The sequence below is a fragment of the Oreochromis niloticus genome, linkage group LG20, assembly GCF_001858045.2.
Source record: "Oreochromis niloticus isolate F11D_XX linkage group LG20, O_niloticus_UMD_NMBU, whole genome shotgun sequence".
Classification (NCBI taxonomy): domain Eukaryota; kingdom Metazoa; phylum Chordata; class Actinopteri; order Cichliformes; family Cichlidae; genus Oreochromis; species Oreochromis niloticus.
In genome coordinates, this window is record NC_031984.2 from 30,823,691 (window position 1) to 30,842,543 (window position 18,853).

The 18,853-nt window shown below is 40.5% G+C and overlaps 2 protein-coding genes across 5 annotated transcripts; one reads left to right on the forward strand and one right to left on the reverse strand.

The window, feature by feature from the left end:
• Positions 1–1,073: 1,073 nt before the first annotated feature.
• Positions 1,074–9,016, reverse strand: zgc:103759 (U8 snoRNA-decapping enzyme). Of its 3 annotated transcripts, none has more exons than XM_003449153.3 (5): positions 8,932–9,016; positions 5,606–5,737; positions 5,447–5,487; positions 1,975–2,215; positions 1,074–1,890 (listed from the first exon to the last, which is right to left on the reverse strand). In XM_003449153.3, exons 2-5 carry the CDS (start codon positions 5,735–5,737, stop codon positions 1,645–1,647), a joined length of 660 nt encoding a protein of 219 aa, XP_003449201.1. In that variant the 5' UTR covers positions 8,932–9,016; the 3' UTR covers positions 1,074–1,644. The 3 variants fall into 3 exon arrangements, with proteins under 3 accessions (XP_003449201.1, XP_005454112.1, XP_005454113.1); XM_005454055.3 differs by lacking the exon at positions 8,932–9,016 and adding an exon at positions 5,907–5,997; XM_005454056.3 differs by lacking the exon at positions 8,932–9,016 and adding an exon at positions 5,922–5,994.
• gss (glutathione synthetase) lies at positions 8,585–18,245 on the forward strand. 2 transcript variants are annotated; one of them, XM_025901610.1, is made up of 14 exons: positions 8,585–8,674; positions 8,762–8,824; positions 9,596–9,737; positions 10,858–11,003; positions 11,164–11,239; positions 12,213–12,352; positions 13,121–13,237; positions 13,571–13,651; positions 13,773–13,850; positions 13,977–14,046; positions 14,486–14,680; positions 14,824–14,905; positions 16,750–16,939; positions 17,092–18,245. In XM_025901610.1, exons 3-14 carry the CDS (start codon positions 9,600–9,602, stop codon positions 17,213–17,215), a joined length of 1,437 nt encoding a protein of 478 aa, XP_025757395.1. In that variant the 5' UTR covers positions 8,585–8,674; positions 8,762–8,824; positions 9,596–9,599; the 3' UTR covers positions 17,216–18,245. The 2 variants fall into 2 exon arrangements, with proteins under 2 accessions (XP_025757395.1, XP_019205473.1); XM_019349928.2 differs by lacking the exons at positions 8,585–8,674; positions 8,762–8,824 and adding an exon at positions 8,992–9,322.
• Positions 18,246–18,853: the final 608 nt, after the last annotated feature.

The window sequence follows — 18,853 nt, forward strand, 5'->3', positions numbered from 1 at the left end:
TCTATCGTGCCGGATGTGGTGCGTATCCCCCCCTTCCTCCCGACAGCTCAGAAAAACACGCTCGGATCGAGAGACGCGCACCGACAGCAGATCGCACCGCACTCCGCTGCACAAATTAATTCTACCTTCATCACTAATAGCATTAACACCTGCTCGATGATGAGTCAATCTGCATGGAGCCATGATTAATGGACACCCCTGTAAGAATGCAATAAGTCCCCATGAAATCCATTATGTTAGATGAGTGAACGAGCGGGATACTCTGCACATTTCTTCCACGCGTTCCAGCTTTTATCTGATGAATGCAGGAGGATGAATGCAGTGTAGTAATAATATGACATGGATAAATGATGCTCCTGCACCTGCAGAAGTTGACTGATTTAAAAATAAATAAAAATAAAATAAAAACAGAGGATGGATCTTATACTTTCAGTACAGTAGGTATCACGAACGCTGATCAACGCTGTCTCTGCTCTTCCTCACTGGCAGCAATATTGTTGGGGAATGAGGTTACTAACATCTGGAGCAAGCGCGTTATGTGCACCAAGGGTGCACTTAAACAGAATCAAATCTTCGCCTGCAGGCTGTATAGTATGTCACGGACGTAATTAATCCTCCACCACCAGCACCACCACTGCTGATGTGCTACAACTTCAAATGAAACCTACCAACAAAAAAAAGAAAGAAAGAAAAGGAAATGTGAGGAGCACACAGACAAAGAATCCCTTCTGACTGAAAAGGCTGTAGATCATACACATCCTGCCTCATTATTGATACTGGCAGATAAAGAAAACCACAGGGTGCCTATGCAATGCCATATAAGGTAACCTCTCATCTTATGTTGCTTCTCTGTATGCCGTGTAGCACTTTTGATAGATGGCTGTGAGATAAGTGTCAAAATTGCTGCTAGAATAACAGAAAAGTCTTCTTCACCAGCACATAAAGATATGAGTGTAAATGTAAGAAAAAAAATTGCTCCTGCGTCTTGTAATTAGCATTTCAATTTCGGCTGTTTGAAATCAACACAGTGCTGACGACTGAAATGAAGAAAAATGACAGGAAAGACTCAGAAGTGATGGGCAGTGTGAACAGCTTTATTTCCATTAATTGTAAGGGAGCTGATAATGTTTTGCCCCAAACTGTTTGGTGCACAGTATGCAATTATGAGTCACCAGCTCAGAGTCAGCGTGACAGCATGAGTGTGAGTGTGGAGGATTATGTGTCAGATTGTGCTGCGGTGGGTCAAAACTGAGCATAGGGTTAGTTCAGGCGGGCCACGGAAATCAAGCTCAGCTGAGACCCTTCTACACAGTTAATTGACAAATCTCAAATAGGGCACGCTATTTAAGCCGGTTCAGTCTGCCCACGGTTACTGTGCATCTACAAGCCGCTTTGCAACCCACCTCCACTCCTGCTCCTCTTTTTTTAATGCCATGTCTGACTCAATTAGTGTCATATCCGTTGTCCTTAATGCCTGCTCTGTTCTTACTGCTGGCCTCCCACCTTTGGCTTTCAATACTCATGTACGGCAGGGAGGTGCCAGCATATAAGTTACAGTGGATTTGAAATCATCTTTTGACAATAACAGTCCTGATGGATCTGTATCTACATTTTGAGAGGATGCAGCAATGCAGCTGCAGTTTTTCAAAACTGTTTCCTCAATCCCTCGGTCAGTGCCAGAACTGCTTGCAGGTCCTGTTTCGTGTGTGCATGAGTCTTTAGAGAGTGCGTCAGGGCTTTGTGCAACTCCCTGGGGGCGACCAGGTTGAGTCTCAGCATCGAGTGGACCAGCTGGGAGCGAGCGTTGCCGATGAAAGAGTGCGACAGGAAGGATGCGAGCCCTCCTCCACCTTTCATGGTGTAGAGAGGGACTCTGACCATTCCCAGGACCTGGAGTCAGAAAGCAGGTGGTGAGGATCAGAGCATGAGATCAGGTAAATCGCTGCAATCAGTCACTCTGGAAGAACACATTACCTCCAAACCGTGATCTGCTGCAGTGGATGCAGCTGCCCTCTCCACCTCCCTAATCTGCTCTTCATCCATCTTCTTCACGTAGAAGTGAGTGATAAGACGTGAAGAGGAGGAGGGGGAGGAAGGAGGGGCAAAGCAAGAATCCACATGATCTTCAACAGAGATTGGCAAAGCCAGGCCCAGCTCTTCTGACAATTCCCTGCTAAGCCCTGACTCAAGGGTCTCCTCCGAAGGGTTAACGAGCCTGAAGTGTGAGAATCAAAGGTCAGCAACAGATATGAAAGTAGATAAACGATGTCAGAGGCACTGCTCTCCTGATAATAAATCACACTCATTGAAAGGCTAATTCAATTTAAAGCCCTAAATTAGTTCACTTCCCAGATCACTTCTCCTTCAAGTCACTAGATTTTGAGTCTCATCTTAGAAAATGGGCAAAACAATATAGTAACAAATGCTCAACCTGAACTGTTACAATAACAATATACCAGACATAATGGACGAAATGCGCAGAGGCTAAAGATACAGTTTCTCTGTGTTTGACAGTGCGCAAAGATGAAAACATTTGCCGAAGTGGTCAGAGTGAGGTTTGAATCCAGAAGAGCACAAGTACAGCAAAAGGTAACAGCTAGCGGGATGTTAAATGCCTAAAAGCTAATCGCTTTGGATATTAGCCAACAACAGAACACCCGCTTATTAACAGCTCTGTGTGATTCTAACATATCAAGTTTGTCATGTTTTCTATTTTTGAATCATTTCAGAGCAATTTATAGGCTTCTATAAAAATCTCTGAAGGAGTTTAGGTGTGTTTTGTACTGTTGCCATAGTGTCAGAGCATTGGTCAACATCCAGACGCACATTTCCATTATCATTAGGAGAACACCGACAACTAAGAGCAGCTCTTTAGAGAGGTTCTTAACCCTCGTAAATGTCACTGGAAGAGACAGAAAAGGCCACTTGCTGCCGTGCAATTAACTGAAGTGACCGCTGCTTTTACATGTATCGTGTCTCAGCAGGTCACTCTCTAACAAAGCTGTGTGGACAGAACTGTGACTGGGCACAGTTGGGAGTCCTCGTTTTTTTTAACACTTTTATTATCATTATTGGTATCATTATCAATCTTTGTTATGCTTACTGAGTATTTTCTGCTGTGGTGCTTGGATTCTTTTGTTTTTTTTCGATAGAACATGATTGATGACTCATGCACAGCTTAATTGTGGCCCCACAATTAATAATAGGTTAAAATGGTGCTAATATGCATGTTCATATTAATATGGCTAAAGATTTAAATAATGAGGAACGTGTGAATTAAGGCAATCCACATGAGCCAACAGTTCAGGCTTCAGTGTTTCTATAAGGGTCCAGAGCGGGAACAGCCCCACCCACGTACTGTTAACAGCATCTCTTCGTGAGGGGCAGCCAATCAGAAGAAAGTTGGCTGAAAGGGAGGGTGAACTTAAAGGGACAGGAGCTAAAACTGGGGCTACATAGAGCCTCAGTATAAGATGAATGAATATGTTGAATTGTGAATCATGCAAAGCTACTATAGTAGATCAAATCAGTTATAAAAACAAAAATGGAAATAAGCAGTAGAGGGCCCCTTTGATGATGCGAGACGAGTCTAGTGCAGAATGAGCTGTGGTTCAAATAAACTCAAACTTTGCAAGCAGAGAAAAAAAAAATTTAAGCTTTTTTTTTTTCCAGTTTGAGATGATTTTGCTTCCAACTTGGCACTGCTGCAGAGGGCAGTGACCCAGATGCTGCCTACAACAAATATATGGCTAAAAACAACCATGAAATGTAGTGACACACTGTGTCAATACACAGACTTCAAAGAGCTCAGAAATTAAAAAACATTTCTTTTTTTTGCGAAATGCAGCCGTATAACCACATTTCAATAGAACAGCCATCTGTGGCACAACCTGCTCTAATGTAATTCTGGTATAACCTCAAACTCAAAATCAGCCAATAACTATTTGTTTGACTGGTCTAAAGCCTAAGAAAGCCAAAGAAACTCTCAAACTCTCACTCAATTTATCTGGGCATGTGGAATCAGTCACAGTGCCAACAGGCTGATGATTTGAAGATATTAGTTTAGCATTCACAAGCAAAAAAACCCCCATTTTGTCACAAACCAAATGTAAATTTGAAATTTGGCTTAATGATGGCCACTGATACAAAGTGAACAGACTGCCTCCATGAGGGTGACATAATTGTTCCAAGTTGCATATCAAAATTAACACCTTCAAGTCTGAGACCATGGTCCTGAACTACAAAAGGGTGGAAAACTCAGGGACGAGTTGCTGCCCTACATATATCAGGATCTCGTTTACAAGCAAGAGGGCAGCAGCGGACTGGCAGATGGATTGCTGTGGTGTCTACAGTCAAACAGATGCTGTACAGGTATTCTGTGATAAGGAAAGAGCTGAGTGTGAAAGGAAAAGTGTTTGTTTACTGGTTGATCTACGCTTCTGCTCTCACTTATGACGACAAGATCTGGGTGGAAGCAGCGGAAATGAGCTTCCTTTAAAGGTTGGTCCCTTAGCCACAGAGTTTGAGGAGCTTGGACATTCAGGACGCACTCATAGTAGAGCCTCTACTCCTTCACATCAAAAGGAACCAGTTAAGGTGGTTTGGGCATGTCCTACTGGCCGAAGATGCCAGGGCAGTCCCAGGACACACCGGAGAGATTATGTGTCTTGGCTGGCTTGGGAATGCCTGGGAGTCCCTCCCAGATGAGAAGGAGGAACGGGCCGGGGAGAAAGGGAGGGGACCTGTGCTTAGACTGCTGACCCTGTGACTCTGACAAAAAAATGGATGGATGTGTAGGAATGCCTGCACAAGTCTAAAAGCTAACTAGCAGCAGACCAAATTTACACAACTAACTAGTGATTTGGATGTTTAATGCTGCCAGACTTACATAAGCAGTACAAGTTTTTGAAAGATTTCTTCATACACCACCTGCAGCAGTATATTAAAAACAGAGGCTACATAATTCATATGTAGTTGTATCACTAGAGCTTTCTACTGCTGCCATTTGCTGACGCAGTTTTCCCTTGTTTAGCATATGTCTCTATCATTTTTCAGCCCTGTCTCCTTGCCTCCTCGTTATATAATTTCACTGTGCTGGCAAATGAAACGCCAGAGATCCTGGCAGCGACTACAGTAAATCACAGATACAAAGGCACAAGTGATTCATTTAGCAGAATACTAATTAAGCAGTATGTGACAATCTCAATCTTTACAAATAGGGGTTTACGGCAAGATAAGTCGCTTTAAACAAGAAGCCGTCAGGCACATTTTATCATCGCCAATCCTTGCAGGACGAGGATTGTAGCATCAGTGTTTGAATGTTTGTTCTGAGCTGTAAAGGGTTTCTTTTTTCTTTCTTCTGTGAAGAACAAGAAGGCTTTACAAACCAAAAGCTAAAATGTACCTATGTTTGCAAGGAGCAAAAGCAGCACCAGGAAAGACTCACCCGCCAGGGAAACCCAGCAGACCGTCAAAGCGCATCTGCATCTGTGGAAGTGACACACAGAAATATGCCTGTTCACTCAAAGAGGCAGACATGTAAAGGTGTGTGTGTGTCATTTGAGCTACTCCAACATTTCAGTGTATACACACACACACATCTCACCAGTATGATATGTTTGATGGGAATTCTTCCAAACAGCTGAGCTTTCGTGTCAGCGTAGAGCATCACATGGCACGCATGCCTGCAGCCTGAGCATGCCAATGCCTCCGCCCTCGACAGCTGTCCACTCGCCATCTACAAGCATACACACAAACACAGTGCTAAATTATACAGTCACAGTTCAGTGCTTCCTGAACACACTGGCTGGATGCCCTCTTTTGCCATGTGCTACCAAAGTGACATCATCCTATTATAGCTGCTCTTTTTGGTCATTTGTTCTCCCTCATATGCTGAGCCAACAGACCTTAATGAAACCTACTGATTAGCCGGAAGGCCTGTGGGCTTGTATGCAGAAAAAAACCACAACAGATCTGAGTGACTTGCATTGGGAAAGCTTTAGCTCCCTCTACTGGGGTGGAGTAAACTGTCGAGTGAGATAATCCCTGTTCCATAGTGAACTTTTCCTCAAAATTTGGAATATGATTATGAATTTTGACACAGTTGCCTTTCATTCAGTATCATCACCAAGTCAGCACAGAAACGACAAGTCTATCTTCTGAGGATATGGAGAAGTATGTGAGACTGAGAAGAAGAAAGACAAATGAGCTGGGATTGATCAGAGATGTGTGTGAGACTTGCTGAAAACTACAACAAATAATTGCAGGCTGTTCCAGCAAAAAGGAATCACAACTATTAGCATTGGGGAGGGAATTAATTTAGACCTTGGTGGTTTTCATTTTTATGAAATAATTTTGTTTCTGTGTGCAAAGTAAAACAATGTAAGCCATCAAAATAAAACTAGGATGGATCGAAAAGCTGTGTTAAGAAGTGCTACGTTTAACAGCACTTAGGAAATACTTGAAACAATTAGTGGGGGGGGGGCAATAACTGTCCCCATCTGTATTTCCTCAGATTAATGTATTCTCTGGTTAGCTTTTTAAAATTCTTTATACTTCATTAAAATTGAAAGAGGCTGTAATTTTAAAATGGACTAAACATGCTTTGCTCAAAGTCAGTTATTTAATTTTGATTTTTTTCAGTTTCAGTCTTTTATACTTTAGTCTCTAACTGGAAAAATTATACTAAATCCTCAGCAGCCAGGGTTAGTGTTGTATATTAGCAAACCATATGGGACTTAAGGGCACCACCGACTGGAGAACCACTACAGAGAAGAGCCAATTAAGAGTCAGTGAGTCAGAATATTTTTAGTAAAAACCAACAATGAACAGCATAAACACACGGTCTAAAATCAAGATTTTTATGATTGAAGTATGACTGCCACCTTCTGACAGTGGTAGCACATTACATCCAAACAGGTGGCAATAAAAATAAGGTGAAATATACAAAAAACTGTCACATTGGCCATAACATTTTTAAATATTTTTAAACTTTATATCCAGTTGAATATTGGAAACCCATGCCCATTCCTAATTTTGATCGATTGCCTATCAAAATAAATCATGTCTGGCCTATGATGACATTTTGTGTGCTGAAGTGGCTGAAGGTGCAAACACAGACGTTTCTGCAACAGTGTATGAATAAAACACATCACAATGTAATCCACAACTGAGAAAATGTTAATAAGCCCCAAACTTGTTTTTGCCTACAGCTGTAGAATTCTTTCCTCTGATCTGCCAAAAATATATATGTTTAAGTTTATTCCTTTTTTTCAGTTTTCCTGCTCAAATTTAGATCCATTCTTTGCAGTTGTGCGCATGGATGTTTCAAAGATCCTTAGATGGCTCAACAACTGCTAAAGCTTTCACTGTTAGTTAAAAAGGGATGGTTCACACATCACATGATTTTTCTTTTACTCAAAATGATCCAAATGAGTGACTTGATGATGACAACAAAACAGCTATTAAAAATCTATAAAGAACATAAAAAATGTAGTAGTAAAATGCAACACTGTTGCAAATAAGAGAAGAGATTAGTACACTTTTGTTAATCGTAGGATTTAGCAAGTCGAGCAGAAAAATTAACGATTTAACTGGAATTAACTACTTTAAAACCATAACCCGGTTTAGGGCAGCGAAACAGGTTTAGCCGGTGTTACAGGTTAACTAGTTTTTACGTTAACGGGTTAGATTTGTTTACATATTCCGCTCTCCGTGTTTCAGATTTTGGTTTCCCAGATTCGTCATTTTCACCTAGCGGTCGTCTCTATATGCCAGTATGACACACAGGTATAAGTATCATCTTCAGACAACAATGAAATTACTTTTTATTAAAAAAAAAATAAAATTATTTAATATTGACACGTGTATGCATTTGCACGAGCTGGAGATGGAGACCTTTTTTGTCGAGGTGTTTAATCTTGTCAAACCATATGACATACGACCACTCGGTGAAAATGACGAATCTGCGGATCCAACATCTGAAACACGGATATGTAATATGTAATATGTAAACAAATCCAACCAGTTAACATTAAAACCAGTTAACCTGCAACACCGGTGTTGTGCCAAAAAGTGATTGCCTGCCAAAAACTGATTTCCAATGTTTCTGTGTATTTTTTATGTGTAATATCTTTACGTATCTTCGTAAATAGACTTCGGTGAACAGGGTTTATAAAGGGGTTATATATAGAATTAAAAAATTATCTGTTTTTCAAGTATCTTTACAACTCTGTGTTATTGTACTTACATTATAACCAATCCGGTCCTTTATCCCCACTTAAAATATTTTTACTGAACTATTGTAATATTTGCTGCCATTTCTTCTGTCTTCTTGGCCAACTTACTCTTACAAAAGACATTTTTAATGTTAATGAGATTTTTTTAACTGCATAAATAAAGGTTATATAAAAGTCACTGCCAAAAACTGATTGCGGCTTCTACCTTGTTACACGAATGTTGTTTGTGGCTCAAGATGACTTTATGTCATCCATAAGGGATGCATTTGACATATGTTTCACATATTATAGCCCAACAAGTTACTTATAGCAGTTTAAATACGAGCAATCAGTTTTTGGCAAATACCGGAAATCAGTTTTTGGCACAACACCAGCACTCTCTGTTGCGCTTAGACTTTCCCATCGTTTAGCAAGCTAAAATGCGCGGTAAAGGCTGGGTAAGCATGGACGTTATAAACATGACAGTATATTTCCCCAGCAATAAGTTCTCTTAATAACTGTGTGTTTCTATTTGTTTATTTAAGGAGCCTTGATGTCTTAATTAACATTCAAACACTGTTATCGTATACTTTCAACACGAAATACAGGTTAGTGCCACGTTTTGTTTTGTTTTTTTAATTTCGGTCAAACAATATTACTGCTAATCAAAAATTAAGTAAAACCGCTTTTTTTTTAATAAGTCACACGTATTTACCTCTGTTCTATATTAAATGCTGTCTCATTCTTCAGTCAGCAGAGTCTTTTCATAACTTTAGGCTTTTCCGTTGATTGGCTAAGCGTAGCATGTGGTTCCGCTTAGGTAATACGAGTCCCCCGGTCGACCAATCACCTTTGGTTAGTAGTAGCCATTCAGCCGATTCATCTCGTTTATGCGTCAGGGATTGAAGTGTGTACATGCTTCCGTTAGGTCTTGTGATGCACCGTGGAAGGTAAAGGGTGGCAGTCTTAATCGCTTTCTGCATAAGGGCAAAAGTATTTGAAGAGAACATAGTCCGAGGGAGCCTTCTAGGTTGATAGCTAACTAGCTTCTACTACCGGTGACTGCTAACAGACGGTGTTAAACGACCTGGTTAAAACTTAAGCAGGTAAGTTAGCCACATGTGTTGTTTTGATATTATACACTGGCCTATAACACGATTATTGCAGAAAAGATTTAATGTACTGTTTAATGTTACTATAGATGTATGACGTGTTTCATTGTAATTATTGTTATTTAAATGTAATTCATTTTAGTATCTACGCTTGTGTATTGTGTATATGTGTATCATGTAAAGCAGTTTAGGAATTTAAGTGATGAGAAAACACTGCGGTAATAACGTTAGTAATAATAGTAATCTTATTTGGTTATCCTACTTCAGGTGAATGAGAATGGCGCAGGGGATACCAGACGAGGTGCTGATGAACTCGGCTCTGATAAAAGAATTGGCAGAGGAGGCAAAAGACTCAGCCGTTACACAGGGTGTCCTAATGAGGCTCCAGGAGACCCCCAACTCATCTGAGGTGCGAATTATACACACATGGGGCGGTTGTAGTTTAGGAGGTAGAGCAGGTCATCTACTAATCGGAAGCTTTGATAGTGGCTGGCTGCTCCAGTCTGCATGCCAAATGTCATTGGGCAAGATACTAACCACAGGTTGTGTGAATGTGTGTGAATGTTAGATAGAAAACATATAAAAAGTATAGAAAAACTTCCTGTATGAATGGGTGTGAATGGGTGAATGAGTGAAGTTGTATAAAGTACTTTGAGTGCTTAGGTAGAGTAGAAATGCAGCATATAAGAAACAGTCCAGTTACCATTTACATGTATCCATAGAACACATTTCAGATTGCTAGAAGCGCTTTCATTGGTTTTTCATTGTTGGATAAGTGTTAGTATAGTTATATAATCTTAAAGAGGGAATGTGTACTTGTGAAACTCATATAAAATTTGCAAGTCTGCTCATGTATGATTTTGAATCGTCTTATTATATTTGTTCTTGCCCCACCCAACAACTGCACCTGAAAGAGTAAAGCCTACAGACCATGAGAATACATTTCCTCAAAATATTCATTCAGGGGAAGATGCTACATATTTGTAACATGTAGTGTATCTTTCTAATATTATACTTTTCCTGGTGTTAGGTTTAGTGAAGTCACGTAACAAAGCATGTTCCCTTGTTGCTTTTGGATTATGGAACTACTGGGAACATGTTGACTGACTAATTCTTAAACAAACAGGTAACCAGTGAAGGGAGGCTAAAATTTCAGTAATCTGCCATGAGCAAAGCCGTGAAGTAGTTTTTCTTAAAATAAATGCTTAAACTAAAAAAAAAAGTAAGTAAAGCTTTTTTTTTCAGCATCTTTAACAGAATTCATATGTTAGGTAATAAGCCTCAACAACAGAGATCACATACCAGTGGGATGTTAAACCGTTGCTGATGAAACGGCCGTGTTGAATGTGAAGTCATGTTAGGAATTTGTTCTGCCTTAGGGCACAGGATTTCAGAGAGATCTTTATTAAGCCCGTGTTTTGAGTCCACAAGCCATCTCCAATGTTTGTCCAACAGTTTTTTGTTTTTTTGCTTTTTTTTGTTTCCCCTGGTCAGCAGTCTTTTCTCACATTTTACATCTTGTTTTTCAGGTGGTCTCCTTTGCTCCATTCACACTGTTCCCCACACCTGTACCCAAAGCTGTGTTCTCCCAGGCTCTGGCAGTGCAAACACACTACAACACCCTGGTGGACAAGATTAGTCAGGATGCAGACTTCCTACAAGAAGCTTTGGCTAGGTAGGATGCATTATGACCTCATGTATGTGGTTAGGCAAAATTCTCATTATTGTCACAGTCTCTGAAGTCTGTCTTCAAATGACCCCTTAGTTTAATTCAAAATGAATACACTCTGATGAAAAACCTGCTGACAAGATTTTAACAAAGTGTCTGTTTACAGCACCATCACTGTGGATGATTTCACTGCAAGGTTGTTCAAAATCCACCAACAGATCCTTAAAGAAGGAAGGTCACAGGTATGTCAGCACAGCCGTGATGACACTGGTGTTAGGGGGAACTCAGGAGGCAGAGTCTGCCAGATGGAAGGTTGGCGGATTGATTACCCAGCTCATCAAGTCTGCAGTTTCCTTAGGCAAGATGCTGAACCCTGAGTTTCCCCCAGTGCATCCAGTGTGTGCGAAAGTTAGACAAGGCAGTTTGGATGCATTTGTGTGTTTGGATGAATAGGGTTTGCAGTAAAAAGCACCTTTCAGTTAGAACAGAAAAGTGCTGCATAATTACCAGTCCATTTACCATCATCATTTTACTTGAGCTGTTTGGGCTCTAAGGCCTTGTTGTGTTGCTAAATCCAACAAAGCTGTTTGGTTGCACTCAGTAAGGATTCAAAGGTAGTGAAAAGAAAGAGTGTATTAAAAAATCAAACAGTTTCTAGTTAAGGAAGATTGGACTTCAAATAGAGTATTTGTAGAATGAACACCTTGGGCCATCACTGCAGGTGTGAGGTTGTGTAAACGTTTACAGGAATGATCTTTCAGCCTGCCTGTTCCTGTGTGGTGTAGGCTGTTTTGGGTTACATCCACCACTATGTGTTTTCACCATGAAAACCTTTCTGTCTTGACTTCTTTTTAAAAAGTTGGAAATGGATCGATGATGCAGGATCTTTTCTTTTTGGGCTTCATATGCTAGCCATTAAATCCTGAGAGATTTCTTATGAAAAAGAAAGACAGGGAACGATGGGGAGGGGTGAGAGTCAAAAGCTATATTTTGGCTAAAACTAAAATCTTGTTTCAATTATCAGCTCTTTTGCTTTATTGCTTGACAAAGTTCTTCACAATTTTCTAAAACTCTGTGACATCTTTAGATCTGCTGTTGCATAGGATGAAGAAAACCTTTAGGTTCTTACAACAGTGTAGCTGGGACCATAAAAATCTATTAATGGATTAGAAAGTGACCAAATGCTGCAGCTGGGATTCTTTGCCTTTGTTACAGTCCATTGTGTTGGGTCTCAATCGGTCTGACTACATGCTGGACCAGAGAGAGAATGACACGCCATCGCTAAAGCAGATAGAGATCAACACCATTGCTGCCAGTTTCGGAGGCCTTTCATCACGCACGCCAGATGTACACAGGTAAGCAGGTCATTTATGTTTCCCCAATATTCTGTAGGTTAGCTACTAGAACTCAGTAGTAAGAGTGATCATGTTGGCCAAGACCTTCAAATATATTTACTGTCATCTTTATAGCCACTGTTTTACACAGCTGCTTTACTTTTATTTAAAAAAAGAAAGATAAATAAAAACCCCACATTCCTTTATTTCCCCTACAGTTGACACCAGTCTCTTTGCTTTGCTGTCAGTAGGTTTGGGATTTAATACAGTTATAAACAATCTATAAAAGATAGACATAGCTTTTGTGTCTGAAAAATGAAGCCACTGCAGAAGTTCTTTTAATCTGCATTCTTTTCAATGGCCAAGAGGGGGCGCCTCTTGTGGTTGTGAAAAGATACTCCGTTGTATAGACGTCTACATGAAAATGCCCCTGTTATGAGTTTATAGGCTCATTAATTTCATGTCTTATTAAATACAATATAAAGTTAATTTAATATAGACTATATAAGGCAGGGTTGATCGACAAGTTGCTAGCCTATGGCTGTGCAGTTTCCCTCAGTTTATCAGTTTCAAGGTGGCGAAAATGCTCATCTTAAGGCGTCACAGCGCGACTTTGCTAATGACTGGGGGAGGGAATGGTGGTGACTGTGTCCGTCTTTTATTTACAATCTTTATTTAAGATGAATGAGTGAGAGTGAGACTGGATTGTTCGAGGCATGGTCAGGAAATAATGATGCATAATGTGCTGTGATTGGGTTTGCTGAGAGCGCTTACAATCTTGCTTGACAGACATATCCTGAAGATGGCCGGCAGGCTGGAGGAGAGCGAGCGTATCCTGGATAATAATCCTGCAGCTGGTCTGGCCAGGGCTATTGCCAAAGCCTGGGAGCTCTACGGATCAGAGAAGTAAGAATGAAATACATCCATCGAGTGCATGCCAGACATGCTGTTGATTGCTCTTTGCTTTATTCACTTGGTCTAATTATGTCACCATACATGATGAATTAATTAGTATATCCAGAATAAAAAATCTTACCGGTGGAGCTGTACATTCAAACACTGCTTGTGCAGGTGTGGTTGCTCAGTGCATCATAATATTACAAACATTTCTTCAGGACAACAAAGGCCAGTGACAGTTTTGGTAGTATGGGACACCAAAAAGCAAATCATTTCAGTTAAAATCAAAATCGTGAGAACCAAATGTCCAGAAAATTTCAGGTGCAGTTGTTGTCGTTGCAGAGCAGTCGTCGTGTTCTTGGTGGAAGACGTCCAGAGAAATATCTTTGATCAGCGATACGTTGAGTATGAACTTTGGAAGAGGTAGGTGTTACATGTGAAGGGTTAGAGCTCTCATACCTGCATGTTTTCTTTGTGTGGAAGTTAAAACATTATCTTAAAGCATTTGAAGAGTTGTGCTTTTCACCAACCTGCTGTGTTTCAGAAACATTCACGTAATAAGACTGCGGTTTGAAGATGTCTTTAAAGCAGGCTCCCTTGATCAGGACAAGAGGCTTTTTGTGTAAGTCGATTTCTGTCAGCTCACAATGCACTGAAAGATTATTTAAGTGTATTATTCTCAAACAAAAACTATGAGTTACGCATAGCAGTGGTCCTTAATGTGTCTTTTATGTCGCTTTCACGTCAGGGACGGCAAAGAGGTCGGCGTGGTGTATTTCAGGAATGGTTACATGCCTGACAACTACACTTCTGAACAGGTCCAACTTTTGATTTGCTCTCAGAATGATTACATCAAAGAGTTTAGTTAAAAACACTGAAGTGAAACCTGCAGACTTGCTTAAAGTGATTCGTATTCATGAGAAACTGGAACGTCATTATCATCCAGTTTATTTCTTTCCCTACTTAGCAACACCAAGTCTGGCCCTGGTTGGCTGATATAAGTGACAACAGACCTCTGTGCTGTTTGGTCAGGAATCTCAACCACGAGAAAGTTTGTACGAACGAAGCTAAAAAACCTGTGACAGAGTGTAAAACGTTATTAGCAGCAGTGAAATAAGATTCCAAAAGTTAGTGAAATGGTAGAGGCTATTTTATGGGGGAAAAATTCTTGTCCCAATAAACGGAACTTTTTAATACTGAAATACATCTAATGATAAAAAGACAAGCAGAGAATTCATTGTCTGTTTTCAATTGCAGAGCTGGGATGCTCGTCTTCTGATGGAGCGCTCTCGAGCTGTGAAGTGTCCAGATATCAGCACTCACCTGGCTGGTACCAAGAAGGTTCAGCAAGTGCTCGCCAGACCTGGAGTCCTGGAGAGGTTCTTCCCGGACCAGCCTCAAGCTGTGCAGCAGATCCGAGCGACGTTCGCCGGCCTCTACACTCTAGACCTGGTGAGAAAAAGCACACGATTTTTTCATTGTTTGGAAAGTTTGGCATTAGATAATCGTCACTGGGGTGTTGCTGTTTGGTGTAAGCAATATCATTCACATTTTACTCCTCTGATTTATTTCTCTGTGGTTGCGCTCGTCTACAGGGTCCAGAGGGTGACAAAACGGTGTCAATGGCCTTGGCAGCACCAGAACGGTTTGTCTTGAAGCCTCAGCGAGAAGGAGGAGGTAAACTGAACTTTTTAATAAAGCACACCTAATGTTAACACCAGAAACAAATAATGGAACTTCAGTTTTGTTAAACTAGGGAAGCTTAAGCAGTGCATGGATCTGCACACACATGCAGCATTTGCTTGCATTCCATGTATGAGCCAGCCTCAGTCAAAACAGTGACGACACATTCATGACTGCCTGCTGTTTTGCATTACTGTGTATCTACTGTGATTCATGCATGCTGTACTGTGACTAAGATAATAGTGTATATGAGACACACTTGACAACAACATTGATTAGGATGTGAAAAAGCTACCAGATACAAGTTGTCAACAAGTTATGGCTGACTAACCACCCTGCCTTACATCACTCTGGGCTAATACTGTAAAAAGCAATCATTAGTTTTCTTTGTAATATCAGATTATTTGTTTTGATAAATACATAGGTCACTATCAGGGTTCATATGAGCTATTTTAGCAGTAATTTTACACCTCCACTATGATAGTATTTAGCTGTTAATCATGTTAACAAGGAAGCTAGGGTTTGTAATTCATTCTTAATTTAGCCACGCTGCATGAATCAGAATCAGGTGGTGATTAGTTTGCCATTTGGATGATAACATTTTTGAAAATTGCAGTTTATCAGCCAATCATAAAATCGTATTTCTTAGGCTGGCTTTTAAGGAAGGAGAAAAGGTATGCATCAGTTGGCTGGGAAGAAAGATGGAGGTGGAAAGGATGTGCAGCAGGTTAGGGTGGCAGAAACAGAAATGTACTAATGAGTGAAGAGAGTGTGTTGATTAAATGGAAGGAGAGCTTTGAGGAGCTGAGAGAGAGAGGAGGACGAAGGAGGGGAGTTAGTGAAGAGGAGAGGGCAGTCTGACCAGACCGTTTAACACAGTCTTGGAGACTGAGAGGATCCCAGAGGAATGGAGAGGTGTAGTAACTACAGAAAGATAAATCCAGAAGCACAACAGATTCTCTGGAGAGAAGGTGAGGGAAAGTCAGCTGAAGCGAGACAGAATACATGTGTGTGAGTCAGAGGGAGGCAGGTATAACAGTGGAGATACAAGGAGTAGAGATAGTGAAGGTAGATGAGATTTAATACTTGGGGTCAACTATCCACAGCAACAGACAGCACACAAGAGAAGTAAAGAGGAGAGTGCAGGCAGGGTGGAGTAGGTGGAGACAAGTGTCAGAGGGGATTTGTGACAGAAGGATAGCAGCAAAAGTGAAAGGGAAGGATTACAAGATGGCAGTGAGGCCTGCTATGATGTATGGTTTGGTGACAATGGCATTGACAAAAAGACAGGAGGCTGGGCTGGAGGTAGCAGAGCTGAAGATGGAGCTGTCAGGCAGGAGGAAGAGAAAAACCACAGAGATTGATGGATGTGGTGAAGGAGGACATGCACAGGGTTAGTGTGACAGAGGAGGATGTTAGGGATACCGTGACAAAGAGGCAGGTGATCCACTATGGCAACCCCTAAAGGGAGCATCTGAAAGAAAGACTACTTGAGGCAGTATTTGTTTAATATTTTTTTATTTTAGATATGTAGCAACTTGCTTGTACTAGCAAGCAGGCTAGCATTATCCAACATAAGCAGGAAAACCCCCCGAAACAGCCAAATAAAGATCTCTCCATGCATCAAATAGCCCACTGATGTTAACACCAGTGGTTTGTCTGTCAGACTGGCCGGGTGTAGCCAGGTGTGGTTCATTGGGTAAAACTTAACTTTCTTTTGGCTAATTTTAAAAAGGGTTTTACAAAAGTTTGTTCATCTGGTAATGTGAAATAATTCCTAGCTAGCCATGTCCATTTTATCTCTACTTTATATTTTAAGTGTAGTATTGTTTTTCTAGGTAACAACATTTATGGATCAGAGATCTGCCAGGTCCTGGAACAAGTGAAGGAGAGTACCGAGCGTACAGCCTATATTCTGATGGATAAAATCCATCCCACCCCTGTAAGGAACTACTTGATGAGACAAGGCAGCCCCTTGAAAATAAGCAACTGCCTCAGTGAACTGGGAGTGTTTGGAGCATATGTAAGGTATGTGACCACCATTGCACTATTAAACAGCCACATACAAAATGCATTTAATATGCATTTTGTATGTGGCTGGGTTTTTTTTCCAGAAGTATTTGCAGATTCCCAATGTGGTGGTTGTGTTTAATTTTAGCCTTTTCTTTGTTTTCTTACAGGCAGGGTAAAGACATGGTGACAAATGAGTGTGTGGGCCATCTGCTGAGGACCAAGAGCTCAGAACACTCAGACGGGGGCGTCGCAGCAGGAGTGGCCGTGCTCGACAATCCTCTGCTGTTCTGAGATTTCACACTCCTGCCTGCACATACAAACCACAGTGAAGTCACAGCAGAAACATCTCATTAAAAAAAAAGTCTTTGTTTATTTTTTTAATAAATTCAGTAATTAAGTTAAGAACAGTGATTAAATAAATTGTTTCTTGCATTTTTGAATTAATGATTGTTTATAAGAGGGATTATTTAAGAAACATGTTTAGAGGATCTTTGTAAGCCTGTATTTACTTTAAAAGAAGGGAAGCACTTCTTCATTCTACAGACAAGGTGACACATTACAGATGAGTTCATAAAAAGTGTCACTGTCACTCTTTCAAGGCTCTGTCACTTTTTCTTTTTTACTGGAACAGCATGGTAAAGTAGGCCTAGGCTGCCATCTTGTGGCAGTGTGTTGTTACTACAACATATGAAATTGTGTTTCTATTGGAAATATAATTCAGCGCCACCGAGCCGCTCTCTCAGTTACAAACTGAACCTGTTTTTTAGACATATAAATCACTAAGCACAGTCAGGCTTTTGGTTTTGTAAAAGTGTTTCATATTCAAAATACACATTGACTTTTATAAGGTTGAAGAGCAGTTAGCAGTGCATTCATGGACGTCTTTTAACTATTAATTGAAGAATCTTTGTTCATGATGGCATGAACTAGAAACGTGAGCTCCAGGTGAGACTGCACAAAAGAACAAGTGTCCTTAAACTGCATCAGCTGATGACTTCTTACAATTTTATTCTACTCTGTGGTTTTATCATTGAACGTTTATGTCTTTGTGTACACATACTAACACAAGCTACTGTAACTTAGAGAAGCTCAGCAATATATTATTAAGTACACAAACAGTTCCAGGTGCTGGACTGTTTGAAGGCCCCACTTTGGATCACATGAAAGACATTCAGTTTTTTTTTTGTAACAGGCATTGAAGGGTTAATGCTGTTAATTGCGTAGTACAGTGACAGATAACTTGGTGAAGTCGGTGCACCTTGTGGACCAAAGAATAATATCCAATATGATGCAAATGAAAAAAATAAATCTTATGACTAAGGCTGCGCTTTCTTTTCTGTTCATTTACCTAACCCTAGCCCCAAGTAGTGAGATCAGGTTCACATCTCTGATCATAGAAATTGTGGACTTTTCAGGAGATGTATTTAACAAAACTAAAACAAGAGTAAGATGGGACAGTTAGAAGAAAATAAGAAATGTTCTCAATTCATTTTTAATTAAATAAATTGTTCCCATATGTCTATATGCTGGCAAACACTGGCAGTAAGAAACATGGTTTTAAATAGCTCTATATGGCATTACTAGCACTTTGACCTTCAGATAGACCTTCAGTCTATTAATGGAGAGGTCAGAGGTCAAATGTGACACAATATCTATACACTACCTTCTACATTATGGCAATACACAGCAACTTTTAAGAGTCATAGTTTCTAGGTTATAAGGCTTTTTGCCAATTTTTTGACAGATCATGACACTGACCTTGAAGACCTCTGTGGATGTTAGGTGAAATTAAATGGCTTGGTCACATGAGCCCACGCTACACCCCCACAAGATGTTTTTAAAAAAAATCAAAATTCATTGCGATCCCTAAGAAACAGACCATCGAGGGAACAGTTCACCCTGCCTGGGATAGGGTTACCGGGGCCCCGC